General features: G+C 38.6%; 1 protein-coding gene across 4 annotated transcripts in view; it reads left to right on the top strand.

Annotated features, from left to right (window-relative positions):
* The window catches only part of LOC129722420 (homeobox protein araucan), a 173,472-nt gene that overhangs the window by 127,021 nt on the left and 29,232 nt on the right, over positions 1–17,219 (top strand). For all 4 annotated transcript variants that reach the window (XM_055675849.1, XM_055675851.1, XM_055675852.1 and 1 more), the window contains one exon: positions 8,595–8,713. In XM_055675849.1, the coding sequence (XP_055531824.1) occupies positions 8,595–8,713 (119 nt within the window). The remainder of the gene's footprint in view (positions 1–8,594; positions 8,714–17,219) is intronic.

A 17,219-nucleotide genomic window follows, 5' to 3' on the forward strand; every position in this document is an offset into this window, starting at 1 on the left:
ATACATAAGACATACGTGACACTGGCTTTTTTTTCTGGTACACGCTGCCCCATAGTACTCCGTACCTCGTCCGTCCAACTGCTCGACAAATAATGAACAAAATAAATTTTCTTTTTCCCAGCTTTTACGAGCCCTAAATAAAATCCCATAAGGAACGGTCAAAAAGTTACTTACAAAATCAATGCAGCATTTTTCGAGTAGGAACGAGACAAATGCAGGGCTGCGCAGATACACTGCCTTCAGAAGCAACTCAAACAGTGATTTTATTCAGAGTGTAGTACCATTCGAGTAGTTCATTTGTACTAACTTTTTTGGAAGATTTCTCCCTGAGTGTTACGTATGCCTTATGTATATGTGATAATACGCTCGTGGTGTTTGGTGTCTATAATTTGGCGATGTCACCGAGCGGCTCAGAGCGGTGCTTTTACCAAGTCTGGAAAACGCTGTCTATCTGTGTTGTTGTGCAGGCCGGCGGTACCCACTCGGAAAATATCCCTGTGAGTACTTACCCACACGGAAATATCGGACAAAACCAAAAAAAAGTATTGTTTTCTATGTTCGAAACGTAAAACTCCTTCTCTTGTAAGTAAAGCCTTACCAGAAGTCTGATTAAGTTACAATTTTATATGAAGACTTTTCGAGAATACAAAACAGTTGAGCCTTAACGTTTGCATTAAATAAATGCACAAAACTTGTCGATTTTTCATGGGTTTACCTTTACACGCACTGACGAAACTATCCATGCAGCATCAATCATAGTAACCCATGAGTCAGCACAAAAACTTTCACTCGAACTCTAACCATGATGGCGAAAACATTAAAACTACTTCATTCAAAAGTTTGCGCCGCGTCGAAAACGGATAACGTGCGAGACTTCGTGGACGCCGGATAAGCCCATTTCGGCATTCACAATCAGGCTTTGAAATGGTCACGGTAGAACCACTTTTCACTGCGATAATCGTCTTCTTCTTCTTCTGACGCTACCTAGGCTCGCTGTCTGAATACATTCTTAAACAAACATGTCAAATGAGTATCGCCATCACGACGTTATTTTCCTCAAACGTATCTCGACATTTTTTCTAGTAATGAGAATTACGCACGTTGAGTGCGTGTTTTCTGGAAATTATTTATATCATTGATCTTGTAACAATATTCCTTAACATAAATGAACGAAGTAGACAGAAATAGGCCGAAATAACATAGCTAAACGTTTGGCAGAGTGCATCTCTTTGATACGCGAGTGTCGTTTGACTATCCTGTTCTTTCTGTGAGCTGAGCGGTGATGGTTTGGTTGTTTTACATTTACGAGCGGAAGCCGACGATAACGCACGCTAAGGAAGCAGGATCAAATGAAAATGGTGACCGTTTACAAGCCTGTTCACAATATCTTGGCACTGTTGGACAAAAACCAGCGCATCGAAAGAAAGCCCGGAACGGCCGACGACCCTGAGCGATAAGAAGCTCCAAAGGATGCTGAAGAGGAAGACCGAGGGAAAAGTGGCTACATAGCTGCGTGCGCTTGGTCCGGAGGTTGGTGCCACCGGCCAAACTGTGAAAATTACCTGGTGATGGAGATTACCTGGCGATGGCATTACATGGATGGCAACGATTGGCAGGGCATTTCATATCATTTGACACACCAAGTTCCCCAAGAAGGTGCAACTGTGGCTGACAATCAGCGAGAAGGGGATGTCAAAGCCACTCTTCTTTCGCTCTCACATATAAATTCCCCCGATCACGGCCAGTCCCGTGATCGGGGAAATTTATAGTAAGAAGTGCCGGCCAAAAGTTGCGTCGTTCATCAAGAAATACCATTAAATGCAGAAACGCGATGTACTGGCGGGATCTGTCGTCGGCCCACGACTCGAAGCAATCGTTGGAAAAGATGGGGCGTCCCCTAGCTCGCCTAGAGAGTTTCAGGGTAAAACTGAAGCGTAAGATCTACTCCAACAATTTTGTCGCGGAAATAGATAAATAATAATCGTCCGCAATGGCGATTGTTCCGGTTAATTTCCGGAAGGCCACCCATGAACCTTCCCTACTCTTTACTACCCACTCGGGAAAATACTGTGACGCCTGCCCTGTTGTTGTGTGGCTAACTTGAAAACATGAAACAGAGCGAGGAAAATAATCTGCGTTCACGCGAGACTATATGCACCCGAAAACAGTTGGTTCTAATTTAAAGTTGATCAAGTTTCTCTAAGTTAAAGTTGATCAAGAACTATTTGATTTGATGAGTAACTTGAGATTAACAAACCTTGCCATTTTATCCGAGCCTTTGGCATCCCTATATCGAGTAACAGTGAATGACAACGAACTCATGTCCTGGGCTCAAATTAATTTGTGCCCGCTGTAAGCAGTAAAATAAAGATGTATGAAAAGAGGCGATGATATGCTATCTCGTTTACACCTATGTTGAGATTTTAGCCCTTGAAGCATGGCACGATGCCGAAGAGGTGATTTTATCAATCGAACATGGAATCACTGATTCCATTGATTTTGAATCTGTAATTTCTGATTTTGCCAACCAAACGGTTCGGAAAGTGAGTATCTAAATGCCTAATTATTGGTTTGCGGACAACGAAATAAATAAGTAGAGAAATCTAAGTATTTTTGTTTGTCTCAATTCCTTTTATGGAAGAAAAACCTGCCCAGTCATTTTCATTGGGGGCCCACGTTTTTGTTACCGCACCAGGCCCACCAAACCGTAACTACGCCACTGCTTGCATCAGCATGCGAGACAGCAAATGTTATTGTTTTCTCTAACGTAATTTACGGACCGTGATGAGGTTTTAAGAACCATATGAAGTCTTAAAATCATCTTTATTTGCATCCGTCATACATTTACATATGCAAAAGATACGACAATATACGTTGTTACTCGAGTGGAGATGAACCTTTTTATGCCTAACAAATTTGTTACAAACAGTAGAATTTTTCCTTCCTGCTTTTAAAGTAACAAGTAAATATTATTGTAACGGCCATTGCTAGAGAGTCGTGATCCCGTAACATGTGCAAAATTAAATAACAAATTTGTTACAAAAGAGAAAATTTTTCGTAATTCCTTTTAAAGTACGTAAACTGGGGTGACTTTGATCACTTTTTTGATTGTATCTTGAATATTTCCAGAATATACTGAAAACAATATTGTTTGATATTTTTGAAATAAGTACTGGCATGCATTGAGAAAGATTCTGTCACTACTTCAAAAGTTTAGCAACAATTTTGCTGTTTTATATATGCTCTCAAAAATTTTACACCAATCATCATTCCGGGGTGACTTTGATCACTTCATTGTTTTGACGAATTTGGAGTAACACTTTGCTACTTTCACTAAATTGAACAGCCTAAAACGACTTAAACGAGTTTATAAATATGAAAAGCAATTTGGGGGCCATTCACATTCTACGCGAACAGTTTATAATGGCGAATGTCCAAGATTCATACAAAATTTTTAGAATATATATGAATGATTATCCACTGAGAGGGAAGGTGGTCTAAAATCATCAAAAACTTGTCCACGAGGAATATGACTCATGAAATTGTCCAAATTTGCATGTTACTTCACGTCTTGGGTTTTTGTTAAGAAGAAATATGTAATACGCTGTGGAGAATATTGAGACTCAACATTGCCTTCGAGGAAAAACTTGCAAAAATAACAATAAAATGTATTGTTATAATATTTGTTCATTTTAAGAGCTAATCTGGGAACAAAATAAAAAAACTTTACGTATTGCAACTTGTTGTTTTGAATCTGCTTGAACCGATTGTTTGTATGCAACAAAAACCGCCAAAAATACACTTTATTTTCAAATAATATTTTAGCATGAGAAACACGCTTTAAATAGCAGGAAATGCATGAATAGTAGCAATGCAGACATATACCCACACAATCAGTAAAGATTACGACCAATCCCAAGCACTACGAGCGCTTTTTTACCGCATTTTCAAAAATGAGGTACAGTGATCAAAGTCACCCCGGTGATCAAAGTCACCCCAATTTACGGTAACAAGTAAAAATTTCGCGTGCAGTAATTTACCTTGGAAAATGCGAAACTGACGGTGTCACGACATTACGTATACTTTGAACGGCGGTGTAATGAAGTACGTTTACTCTCAATTCATAACAATAAAAGTAGATAAAACGGGTATAGTTTCACAAACTTTCTTTCTCTCTTTCTTATTGACAAAAAAATATTGCCGGAAGTTGAAAACGGAACTGTAAAGGTAAATTTGTACAGTTAAATTTAAAAGCTTGACAAGATTTTACGAATGGGTGCTTCGCAACAATTCGTAAAATGGCTATGCTCAGATTTGTGTGGTAGAGTAGTGCGAGTAAAATTAGGATCATAATTATCGCCTCCATTCACCAATAAATCTGGGGTACCTCAAGGTAGCCATTTGGTACCACTACTGTTTACATTATTTTTCAACGACGCTGCTACTACACTAGGAATTGGTTATAGGTTGTTTTATGCTTACAACCTTAAAATATTTTTGACGATTTATTGGACCGAGAATTGTCATCGTCTTTAGGAAATGTTGAATTCGTTTTCGTATTGGTGTAAATTGAATTGTCTGATAATCAGCATTGCTAAATGCAACGTAACTAATAACTTATCATCGTATAAAATCGCTCATTTAATTCAAGTACCAAATAGACAGTTAAGTATTGAGTAGAGTTGAGTACGTGAATGATCTTGGCGTGACCCTAGATTCAAAACTGACTTTTAATCGTCATCGCACTATGATTATTTCCAAAGCCAATCACCAGTTAGGCTTCACATCGAAAATTGGTTGAAGATTGGTGCTTCAAATCACTCTATTGGGCTCTTGTCCGTCCTATCCTCGTAGCCGTCAACCTTGTTTAGATACCACATCAGCTTCATTAGAGTATACTAAAAAAATTGGAGAAAAAGCTAGATAGGATATGTTTTTAATATTATAAACATATATACATATATTCATTAAGACTTCGAGTCAGATGAAAATTAAACCCAAATAAACATATCAAAGCGCTGTTTAACTTTTTGTACATTTTCTTCATAAAATTAAAAAAGATTGTGGGCCATCATAATAAGTAGGAAAGTATGATATAAATTAATTGCTACAAGCAATTAAGAAAAAAAATACAAAATTATGACAAAGGTAGAAATTGTTTTTTGTTCACCGAATTTGAATTTCCCATCAGTGGTTATTACAAGTGTATCTCTCGCTATGCAGCTATGTTACCTAGAGGAGAAGCCCAAATTGATCAAAGACTGTCGATAAAACGTTCGCAGATCGAAAGAAATAAATTCAATTCTAATTACACAATGAATTTAACAACAGAATAGAAGTGTGTTAATCGGAGTAATATGTATCTTTTCAGTGAAAAAAGAGTTAAGAGAGGTACCTTGTGACGTTGCAAATGGATCTTCGCAGCGTGTTGCCAAACTGAACTTCAAAAGTCACACGTGATTCATTGTCCTCATTATAATTTTTCATCCACATCTAACAATTGTTTAGTTTAGTTTCACGTCTTCCGCCCAAGTATGCAATTGTAAAGCAATTTGCCCAAAACAAACGGTCACTAAATGCGGTTCAATTTATTTTCCTCCTGCAAACTAATACAACATGCGGTGCGGTCAGCTTACATGTGGCGGGCTCTGTTCGATGTTTGACCGAAGATAAATAAAACGTCACCAATGCGGGCAAAACAATTGGTAGCCTACTCAGAAAGGAACAAGGCCTTGAACTCATTAGCGTTGCGCAGGAATGGGCCCGCAGACTGGTGGAATTCCTTCTGGGTCTGCTGCTGCTGCTGCTGCTTGTTTTTCCCATGGGGCTCAGACCGCCTTGGTTCATTTTACATTGGGCTATTAACACCTGCGCGCTCTTGGGCACTTGTTAGCGTTTATACAAAGTCTAAAGAAATAGTTCAACGCCAGGCTAGCATGCCGTAAATGCACTTAAAACATATTTTTTCCCTCAATACGAATTTTTACATTTTTCTCTACTTTTGGATTCCACAAGACCAGTTCAGCCGGTTGAGCGACTGGCGTATTCAGGAAAATAATAACTTAATTCTTATCGATGAAATTCCTTGCGCTACTCTGCCATTTCCTTTTATGTTTCTCATTTATGAAAGTTAATAAATGGTAAACTTATTAAGGTTAGAATTTTGTTTGGTTGAGAATTGTAATATTCTTACTTGCGATGCTTGGTTATTATGCACTGTCCCTCTTACTGTAAATCAATAATTAAACTTCTGTACCTGGCCCACCCAACACGTGGGTTCGTCTCCTTTCCTCTGACCCCATTTGTTGAGTTCTCACTAGCAGATAGATAGGTAAGTGATTTCCCATTATATTTCGAATAAAATTATCTGAGTTTGTAATGTGCGAGCAACTGGTTTGCTCTATGGCGATCATACGAACATATTGTGCGTCTCTTACCGGATGGATTGCTGCGAGTTTCCGCGATGCCACGCCAAAGTAATAACGAAACATGATATGAAATGAAACATTAATATTGACCGCGAGCCTACTGCTGGCGATGGCAACGAAAAGTGGAGACACGCAGCTGTACGCGGTGTTCTCATCAGCTTGAGAATGGTAATTTATATCTTTCACGTTTTGCTACTCTTCAGAGATAAATAGATTGCTTTTTGCTACCGACCACTTTGAAGGCGAAAAAGTAGATGTATTGTCAGTAATCATAATAATGTGTGATATAGATAATAAAAAGAAAATAAATATAAGCAGAACTTCCACAAGCGGTGAAACTCGTTTTTAGCTTTGCGCCTGGTTGGATTTGCACTATACTGCAACCTTGCAGATATGGCGAAGCATGGGACCCGCGCAAACTAAATCAAATTTATATATACAATACAAAGTTATGCCTTCATTCAAATTGTCTGTAACTTCAGTTCCAGGGAAGCGTGTTCAACGTGGTGACGAGTTTTTCGCTCTATGACGCCATTCTTTTTAGTGCCATTTTATTACAAATCGCTTTTATAGCTTGTTACAGGATACCTGTATCACCTCGTTACCGAGTAGGCTATAATTGAATCGTAAAAAAGGTGAACCGAACCGCAACTGTACGCGCCGGTGGACTCCACCCCTTTTAACGGCGACAAATTAAATGTTGATTAGAAATTTGTAAACAAAACTAAGTGTTGTGAATAGATGGTGTGTGTCATCTGGCCAGTAGAATTAGCATTGAACTGCTAGACAAGATAATGGAGTCATGTCAGTGGAAGCTTCGGTATTATTTTCACCGGTCCAACAGAATGTTTTGGTCGACATACCGACATTGTGAAATCCAACGGTTTGTCATGTTATGTTGTAAAGCTAACAAAGCTGTTGATGTTATTCAGAAAGAGCGTGTAGCACGCTATTGTTCACGCTAGTTTAATATCGAAAAGCGATAATGTTAAAGTTTCCATAAAATTTGAATTTACAAAAAGAACAAGTGTATTTAACCGATTTCTCCTCTTTCTCCCGATTTGGTCGGCTACGTTTGAAAAGGTCTTCTGTTGCAACCATTCTAGCTTATTCCGACGCATAATTTCTTGTGCGAAGTAAATTTTGTTGAATGGAATTTTATAATTAGGAGTTGTATTTTTATCTTTATGTGCGCAATAAAATACGTTTTGTTAGAATTTTGCTGCCTAGTCCAGCCTTTTTCATCACAGCTATCATGCCCCACGTAATTATCAGTAGGTATTACTATCACCGCTACATCGCATGCCTTGATCGTTAATTTTTACGCGTTGATTCGTTGCAGTTCTGCAGTTTTGTTTCAGCTACTTATATACCCATAAAATTTGCAAATCGGTGAAGGAATGTTGTACGTTTTCCATTGTACAATGCTGAATCGAATACGTTTCGACTATTGCAAATTAGGGATCTCAAATGATCAGCAAAAGTAACACTTAAAATTAATCAATTACACTGCGCCATTTGAATGCACTGGCTATGACAGTATTTCAAAGTGGCCGAACTAAATCTTAGTGTTCAAGAGAATGTACAGATCAACTTTCGTTTGGAAACTTACCATTATAAAAAGCGCCAAGTCTGGTCTCGAGAGCGATTAAGCAGCTGAAAATTGAACCCACCCGCCCCTCGACAGCAGTTTGACGTAAGATGCCACATCAGAGCCCAACCAGAGGCGGTGCGAAATCGAAAAGTAAACACCTTAAGTATTTGTTAATCATAAAAAGGCTGAATATTGTTGAAGTGCGCTGAGAGAGAAAATGAGTGGAAGAAAAACAACTCAGTGTTGTGAATTGCAGTAGATGTAATAGACAGACAGCGCCGGCTCAAGAAAATCACTCAGGTCGGACAAGTTTCACGTTTCACCAGAGGTGTGTGAGAGAGAAGACAGGTACAATGCCATCGGGTATGTTCGAGCCGGTGGCAATTGGCAGAGCCAGTTGCGTATGATGGCAGACAAAACAATAAAAAATAAAGTGTTAATTGTTTTGTTTTGTTCAACTTAACTCGTGAACACAATGGTACACACCATTGCTATCAAGATGAGAACGTTCCGTTCTGTGGTTTCGCTTTCAATTAAATCGGTATTTCTTTTCTTCTATTCAATATTTACAGAGCAACCCATATGCTTTAAAAGAAAGTGGACCAACTAGTGATATGACGGCGTGGACATCGGCGGGCCTGCAGCCAACGACCGGATATTACCCGTACGATCCAACCCTGGCCGCCTACGGGTAAGCAATACCTTTCCTCACGCCCTTTTATATTCAGCATGACCGCAGCCATTTCGGCCGGATGTGATTCCACCTCGAAACTGCGGAAAGTCACGACGCCGTTCCGGATCTGCCGAAATCCTCCCACATCCGTGTCCGTCTTCCAAATTGAATAACCCTCGAAAATTGGCTTCAAAACACGCTACGTAGTAGTTACTTCCTTCCTATTCTTTATTGCTCTCTCTCTCTCTCTCTCTGTCTCTCTCTCGCTCTCTTTGGCTATGTATTTTTATCGCGTTCCAATGCGAACGCCACTTCTACGCTGCTATTGTCGTTGTCGTATACGCACCGCTCTAGGACGAGGCGCCAACAGAGAAAAGAGGGAAATCTGTGGCCCATAATTCATAAAAAAGTAAGTGATTGTGGTGCTTGGGCTGCTTCCGTTCACATTCTTTGGTTCGGTATGTGGCAAAGCGCATTTATTCGCAGTCCTGTGACGTCGACTAGCAAAATGTAGGAAATGTACGGCACTAGCGTGACCTAGAGCAATTGATCGTACATTGACGCCTTTCAGTGGGCACCGATATTATGCATTTGTTGTTGTTTTTTTTGCAGCGGCAAATTGTAATGTTTGAGTTATTGTTTTTTCCTCCATATTGATTAATATTAGTGGTAACTGTTTTTCATATTAACTACAAAGGAGAAAATCTGTATAATTTTGTTAGTAGAAAACAACATTTACGTTTATGTTTATTCTACGTTTTAGTTTTATTCTTTTCGCGACAAACCGGTTCGCTATTTGAGCTGGAATCATTCTATTGTTAGGAATTTCAGGTAAAAGATTCAACCGCCAGTCGGATATCGATTACTAGCTTTCACATACTAATCCAGTTTTATTCATTTATTCCGTATACACAAATAGGAAAATCCTGTTGATCCAATGGGATCGCGGAGGATATCGAACATCAATATATACGAACAATTTATTCCGGTGGAATTGTATGATAAAATTAACAAGTTACGCTTGCAACACTTAAGATACCGAGAAATACTTGTCAATGTCACAAAGTAAAGCAAAGCCATGGTGCTACATTCCGATTAGGAGCCAGATTTTTTGTTTATTAAAGGGTGTCAACGTGAAAGTGCTGCCATAAAATTGAAACAAATGAATATTTCTTCTCTGCAGTGGTGGGCACCATTCCGCTAATTCGCTAATTCGCTAATTAGCGACGCTAAAATTCAGTTAGCGATTTAGCGCTTTACAATGATTTAACGCTAACGTAAGAACTAGCACAATAATCGCGAACACAGACGGAACACGACGAGTGATCAGACAAGACACTTATTGCTCTTACAGATATAAAAGGATAATATAATAATTACCTTTCGTCTACCGGTTTCGGGCTACATATTGCCCATCGACAGGACGAGATCCCATGTCCAACTGGTTAAAATTCTCGTACGTTATATCGCACGCGGAAAATGAGGAGATTCGAAGAGTCAGCCTCCCGTTTTACCCTACCATCACGAATCCACTGAAGCATACCCTCCGCAGATATGGAATAAATATTGCACATAAAAGCGTTAACACTTTACGTGAACTTCTGGTTAACCTGAAGGACAAAGTTCCACAAGACGAACAAGCTGGAATTTATAAAATACCGTGCAAAGACTGCGACGCGGTATATATCGGGCAAACACGAAGAAAAGTTAAAGTGCGGCTTAAAGAGCATAGAAGAGCAGTAGAAATGAACAAAACGAGTGAATCCAGTGTAGCAACACATACAGTGAGTAACCAACACGAGATCGATTGGGATAAGGCGGGTCTGACCAAAAGCATCAATAAAATTGGTGTCCTCAATGCTTGGGAGTCAATGTACATTGCGACGGCCAAACAACCATTGATGAACGACGACGATGCACCGATCAACTCAATTCTCTTCAACTTGACAACGGGGAGAAAGTAATCTCCAGCTCACTCTCTTCGACGCGTGCGATATAACGTACGAGAATTTTAACCAGTTGGACATGGGATCTCGTCCTTTCGATGGGCAATATGTAGCCCGAAACCGGTAGACGAAAGGTAATTATTATATTATCCTTTTATATCTGTAAGAGCAATAAGTGTCTTGTCTGATCACTCGTCGTGTTCCGTCTGTGTTCGCGATTATAGCGATTTAGCGATTTCGCTAATTTTTGAGCTGGTTAGCGAAACTGTTAGCGTCGCTAAAATTTTGGCCTTCGAAACGCTAATCGCTAATTCGCTAAATTTTGTGGAGAAGCGACAATAGAAATATATAGAAAAACTGTGGATTGCTGATGGCGTACGTAAATTGCTTCGAAAGATGAACATACTTTACTGCGAAAGTTACTTTTGTCAGTTTTTTTACCCTAGAATGGAGTTTCAGTTATCGTACAAGCCACAGGAGCATTTTGAAGAACAAGCACAAGATCAGAAAGACAAAACAAAAATGTAACAGAAGCTGTTAGTTTGTTATACAAAAAACCTTTCAGGTTGTGTTTCAAATTAGATCCCGTTAACTTAAATAACAGAAATTATAACAATAAATATTCTACTAATATCAAACCCATATCAAGTTTTGTTACTAACGTATCAGCTTTCTAACAAAATGAGATAGCATATGGAACAGTATAATAACAACCATTGTTATAAACTACAGGTTTTGATAGAGACGAAAGAAATGTGAGATTTGTCTCAAAACAACTTTGTTTCAGGATTTGTTTTTAAAACTCATTCAGATTATATTTTGATATCAAAAGCATATGTGAAAATACAAAATCGTATCAAATTATGTTATTTGTGTCTCGTGTTGATAGAATTTTGTAATTTTCTTGTTATGCTCTTCTGATCGGGTCTAGATTGAATTTTTGGCACACCAAGAACTTTGGTAAATTGCAATGCGCTTGAAATTATGAGAACTTTGGTTCTACTTTTTCGATTCAGATAATGATTGAATTTTCATGAAAACATTCCTAAGAGTATCTATTTTCAATACAAGCTAAATAACTTTTGTTATTCTTGTTTTTACAAAATCAAATATGAATACCGTTTCGTGATCCTCTTACTGTAAATAGCTTTAAAAAGTAATTGTTTTCGTTTGTTTAACCAAAACAGATCAAAGTGGTCCAAATCTTACAAAACATGAGCAATAAATATAGTGATAAGACTATTTACATATTAAAAAGTTAGCAATTAGCGATTAGCGAAAGTTCCGCTAATGTGGGTTTAGCGTTTAGCGTTTAGCGATTATCGAGCTAAATTTTCCGGTTAGCGACTTAGCGATTAGCGTCGCTAAATTTTCGGTTAGCGGTGCCCACCACTGCTTCTCTGGTTCTTTTTTGTTATTATGGTAGAGTACTGAAGATAGAGTTAAATCAGTTCAATTAAAATCTTTCACCTTTGCATTTGATTACGGTTCGCAAACGCTTCTCAAAATTATCACAAACCACACGCACGACTTTGATTGGCATTTCAACCCAGAACTTCACCAAACGGTTCCACGAATGTCTAAAGTCATATGTTTTACTTCACCCAGCATTCGCTACTCCCTACTGAAAGATAATAAATTCAAATCGGAAGATGATATGGGCCATTCAGAGGTGTCGATGAAACATGACAAATTTTCGTTGCATCACTTCTGAACAACCTATGCCTTATGTGCTGGCGCTGAGTCTTGTTGGAAGCTGAAACTTTCTTCTCCAAATAATTGTTTGGTACAAGGTAGCAGATAGTCCTTATTGACGTCTTGTTGATAGTATTCTTTATTAATACTGACACTCTTGTCGATGAATAGCAGTGACATCTTTCCTCTGTTGGATATTGCTCCCCGAACAATTTTATGCATAGTGCCGCCGGATACGTTTTTTACCCGGTTAGATCACCGCTGCAGTCCGCAAACTTCGTGTTTTTTCCGGTTTATGGAACAACCGTTCCTGTTTGCTAGAATCGTTTGATTGTCCTGTACACGAATAATCTGTTCAAATTCAGATATGACAGCTTCCTTAATTTGTTCTTTACTTGAATCCATTGCAATTTTACTCTGAAAAAAGTGAAACACTCCCTTCGTTACTTACAAGGGAACTATACACATTTGTAGCAATCAAAATAAACACTGCTGATTAACAGGGTAGGCTTCCCGATGTGAAAAAAGGCACTCAAACGTGCGTATCACTTTCAGATTGACACCCTGTATACACAGACTTCATGGCAAACTGTTTAGTGTACAGGACAATGGCGGGGCTAGGTGATATGATCGTACTGACACTAATAGTCCATCCGGAACCGAGACTGGAACCTACGACGATTGGCTTGATAGACCAGCATCGTACCTCAAGACCAGCTGGGAGAGTCAATGCCGCATGTCTATTGATTACTTAAAATGTAAGCCTAAACTTTGTATGTATCGGTCGTAATCCAAAAATGTACACTCAAACTCTTCGTTTTTATTACCCACATGCATAACTTATACAAACTCTACTGCTTCAAACACTCTCTAACCGTTCCTAATAAGAGCAATTCTCACTGAAACCACCCCACCGGTGACACGAAGTCTTTCAAAAAGGACATTTTGGTGTCTAAATGATTGAATTTGTCATTAAACCCTCTACAAACAGCACGTCGTTTTAAAGGAAGTGATGGAGCGTTCATTTGAAGCGGAAAAAATTACCGCCATCTTGGATTTTATCATATCAGTAGCTCGAAACTACCGATCTCAAATTTGAAATCGCCATTGGAAAGTTGAAAAAAAAAGTTTCAGAATGCATGAAACTAGGTGGGCAACAAGATTACATTGCCATTCAGATCACTTTTCCAAATCGAGCCTCGAACAATTCAACGTGTGACGCACAGTATATCCAGAGGAATTTGGAGAGGTATACCAGCGTAGTTATTGGAACAAAGTCGACTTTTTTTTGACTACTTTCTAATTTTTCTCGACGAGAAGTGTACGTTTGCTACCTAGCAAAATTTAGACAAACTAGAAATTCTGAATGTCGACCTTCTACGCTTATCACAGACTCAGCATATTGCGTTACTTTGATATTGACCGCTTCGAACTGTTCGAAGATCGATTTCCAAAAATTAACGGAATGGCAAGGCGAACTCGTTTTCCAACTTGTTTGTGTATCTTGAAGCATTTCTTCTCAGCTTAAAATCGATGGTTGCAAATTTGCTTAAAACCACGTTTGTCTGACAAAATCCAAGATGGCGGTAAATTTTTCTACTTCAAATCAAAGCTCTGTCATTCTTTTTTGAAACGACGTTCTGTTTGTAGAGGATTCAATGACAAATTCAAGAGAAACAGATCAATAAAAAGATCAAGAATAGCTCATAATACAACTTTTTAAAAACCCTTTGACGCCTTGGTGTCCGAGAATCTACCAATATGAATTAATCGAAGTGGTTTCTTATTTTTTTACTACTTTAAATCATTTAGACACTTGTGTCAACAGTGGGTCGGGTTCAGCGACAAATGATCATATTGCTAGTGAAATTATGGAAATGAGGTCAAAGATGACTTGTCCAGTGATGTTATTTTTGTTTTATTTCAACGTGCGGTTCAATTAAAACATCTAAAAGTCAATTTATTCGAAATTGTTCTCCATACTTTTGTTCTAGCTGCATAGTGATGATGATCATTCAATAAATGTGGACGGAAATTCGCGAAGATAAGAAAAAAGATTCTAAATCGTTGAAAGATCTCCTTCCAACCCCGTTGAAATTATTCCCACTGTTGGTTAAACCGTGCAAGCAACCGGTGATATTTGCTAACATAAAAATTGAAACTTTCATTCCGAACGGATGGTGCCGGAAGCGACTTCCGATTCAATATAAACCAGAATAGATTCTATCAATATAGCTTTACTGGAAATGCCTTTTCCTGAACTGAATCAATCCCTGCTGGTCGGAATTGAACTCAGCAGTGATATTGAGTACATATTTCAACTCGCGTACAAAAGAAATTTCCAACCAGAAAAGGAAATGGTATGGTTTTTCTTTTTTTTTTTCGTTAAGAAGTGTGGTAGTTACTGGGAAATGGGTTTTCAGTCAAGTGCATTTAGACGTGGTGTTTGCGAATCAGGTGCGTTACGAAAAAGAGTGCCCGGATGTAAATCTTTTCGAATAAATGTCGGAAAATCTTGCTGACGAGGGCGAAGGAATCTGACAAATTGTCAGTGCTATGTAAAAAAACCGACTGAGCCGAATGACGACAGATAAAGCCTGTTAGGCGTCTCAATGATTATGGAGGACCAAGTAAATGTTGACGTTTTTGTTGTCGGCACGCGCAGCAGATGAGCTTTGACGAATTTAGACATTTTCTAAGCTCCAATCATGTTTGCCTCACTCAACTTTCTGTTGAACGTTTTTATGTTGAATGTAGCTATGGTGTTTTTTCAATAAAATTGAACATACATCCTTCAAAACAGTTGTACTGCAACTAATCGGTTGAAATAAGTAATTCTACTTTCGAACAATTGACATTAATAACTATGCTTATCTTTACACCATTCAACCGCCAGCATGACTTATATGTGCAGCTTTTCCTGCATATAAAAATATAAAAAATGACTGACGTTTCAATCGGTTTTCCATTAGGGCTCTCAGCCATGGGCAATAAAACGGTTTTCCCGTTCGAAATTGACAGCGTTTCACACAAACGTGCACAGATTCATTGTAGGTATATTTTTGTTTATTCATAGTGTGCCTTGGTTCGACAAGGGTGGATCAAAAGTTCGCATGTCTGATGATAGAAGAATGCAATGAATGGTTTTAATACGTTCAATAAAGAGTGGGATCCAGTATACTACCACTATAGGCACATGCGTACGAAAAACAAATACAGTCGAATCTCTGCGTCTAATGAATCTTGAAAACATTCAGGTATAACTCGTTTAGGCTCAACGGTATAATTCATCGCACCATAATTAGCAGCCCCGGGTAAAAAAAGATTAAACGAAGTCAACAAAGTTTGCTGCATGTTCATCGAAGTGCAAAAGATAAAACGGCCCCCAGCGCCATACTTCTGTTAACTTTTAACGGATTAATTGGCATACACTTCCAACTGTACGACCACAATGCATTACGAAGGAAGAGAGTGTAAAATAGTGTGAAAGTGAAATGCCTTTTAGATTAATAAACGGCACCAGGAGGCACAGAGGTGAGACAGTAGTGGCGAAAATTTCGCACCTGCCCACAATCCATTAGGCGAGAGCTGCTTTGTTTAGATGTCGAAAAATGGAACTCGCGCGTGAATGAGCAACCAACTACCTACCTTCCGAGGCCTGTAGAAAGTGTGCAAACTATCTACATGTTTGTTTTGCAAATATTTGATAGTCTTGTTTCAATGCGTTAATTAATTGTGTATAAATGTATAGCTGATAGTACAGCGTAACTGTTGATACAAACTTTTTTATAGGTTATTTCATTCGTTAGTTTTCCACGTCAATTTTCACTCAATCAGTGCTATCCTTTAGTTGAGGCAAATAGCATACTCTCAACAAAATGTTGGAAAACTGAACAGAAAAAAAAAACAAAGCAAAACACAATAGCAAAGATGATGAATACAGAGCATATAATTTACCATTACTATTAATTGCACTGCGTGAACATGAATATCTCATGTTTCGATTATTAGCATATAAATACAAACATTCTGCTCGGTACCTGGGGTCGCCTCGTCGTCATCAGCAATTATGGATAGCAACTTGCTCCTTCATGACTTGCATGATTATTGGCAGGCGAGCAGATCCATTTGAGCATGAAACAGTTAAGACAGGGTGCTATAATCAATGAAATTATGTATGAAATGCAGGACATCTCTCATCTCATCTGATCTCTCATCAGCGCGACATTGAAGATGGTGCGTGGGAGGTTAGGGCGATATAAAGCTAATAGTGTGCGCTAGCAGTGTATAATTGCAGGTTGAAAACGATATGCACGTTTTGCAGTCTAACAGCCGAACAACCGACAAAAAGTGAGCAAATGTTAGTCTGTTTCTCTGTGTGAACAGTAAACAATACAATCGAAGGGACGGAAGCGTAAGAGCGGGCATTTGTATCGTCATTAACCATGGTAATCGTGAACTCGTTTGTAGTTCACAACAATCAGATACAATAACAAAATATTTTGAGGATGTTTTCACTATAATATTTTATCCCAACGAAATAGATAAATAATTAAAAAATAATCAACGCTGAAATTAAATGCATTTATCGCTATTACAAAGGTTCACATCAATGAACAACGAAATTCTAATTCCCTAACTAGTCCTGGGACTTTTACCCGGATATATTCGTGATCCGGTTATCCGAAGCTCGGATCACGGATGGGTGAACGAATACTATTCGGATGACCGGATATCCGGATACGGATAATCAAATAGCCGGATATTCGGATATCCGAATATTTACTATCCGGATATCCACTATTTTTTTCTGTCTTTTGAAGCCCGTTCAAATAAAACCTAACGCGAAAAACGGCTTCTTTCAAAATCCCCCATCCCCTCGT

Source organism: Wyeomyia smithii, chromosome 2 (genome assembly GCF_029784165.1).
Source record: "Wyeomyia smithii strain HCP4-BCI-WySm-NY-G18 chromosome 2, ASM2978416v1, whole genome shotgun sequence".
In the NCBI taxonomy this organism is placed as follows: domain Eukaryota; kingdom Metazoa; phylum Arthropoda; class Insecta; order Diptera; family Culicidae; genus Wyeomyia; species Wyeomyia smithii.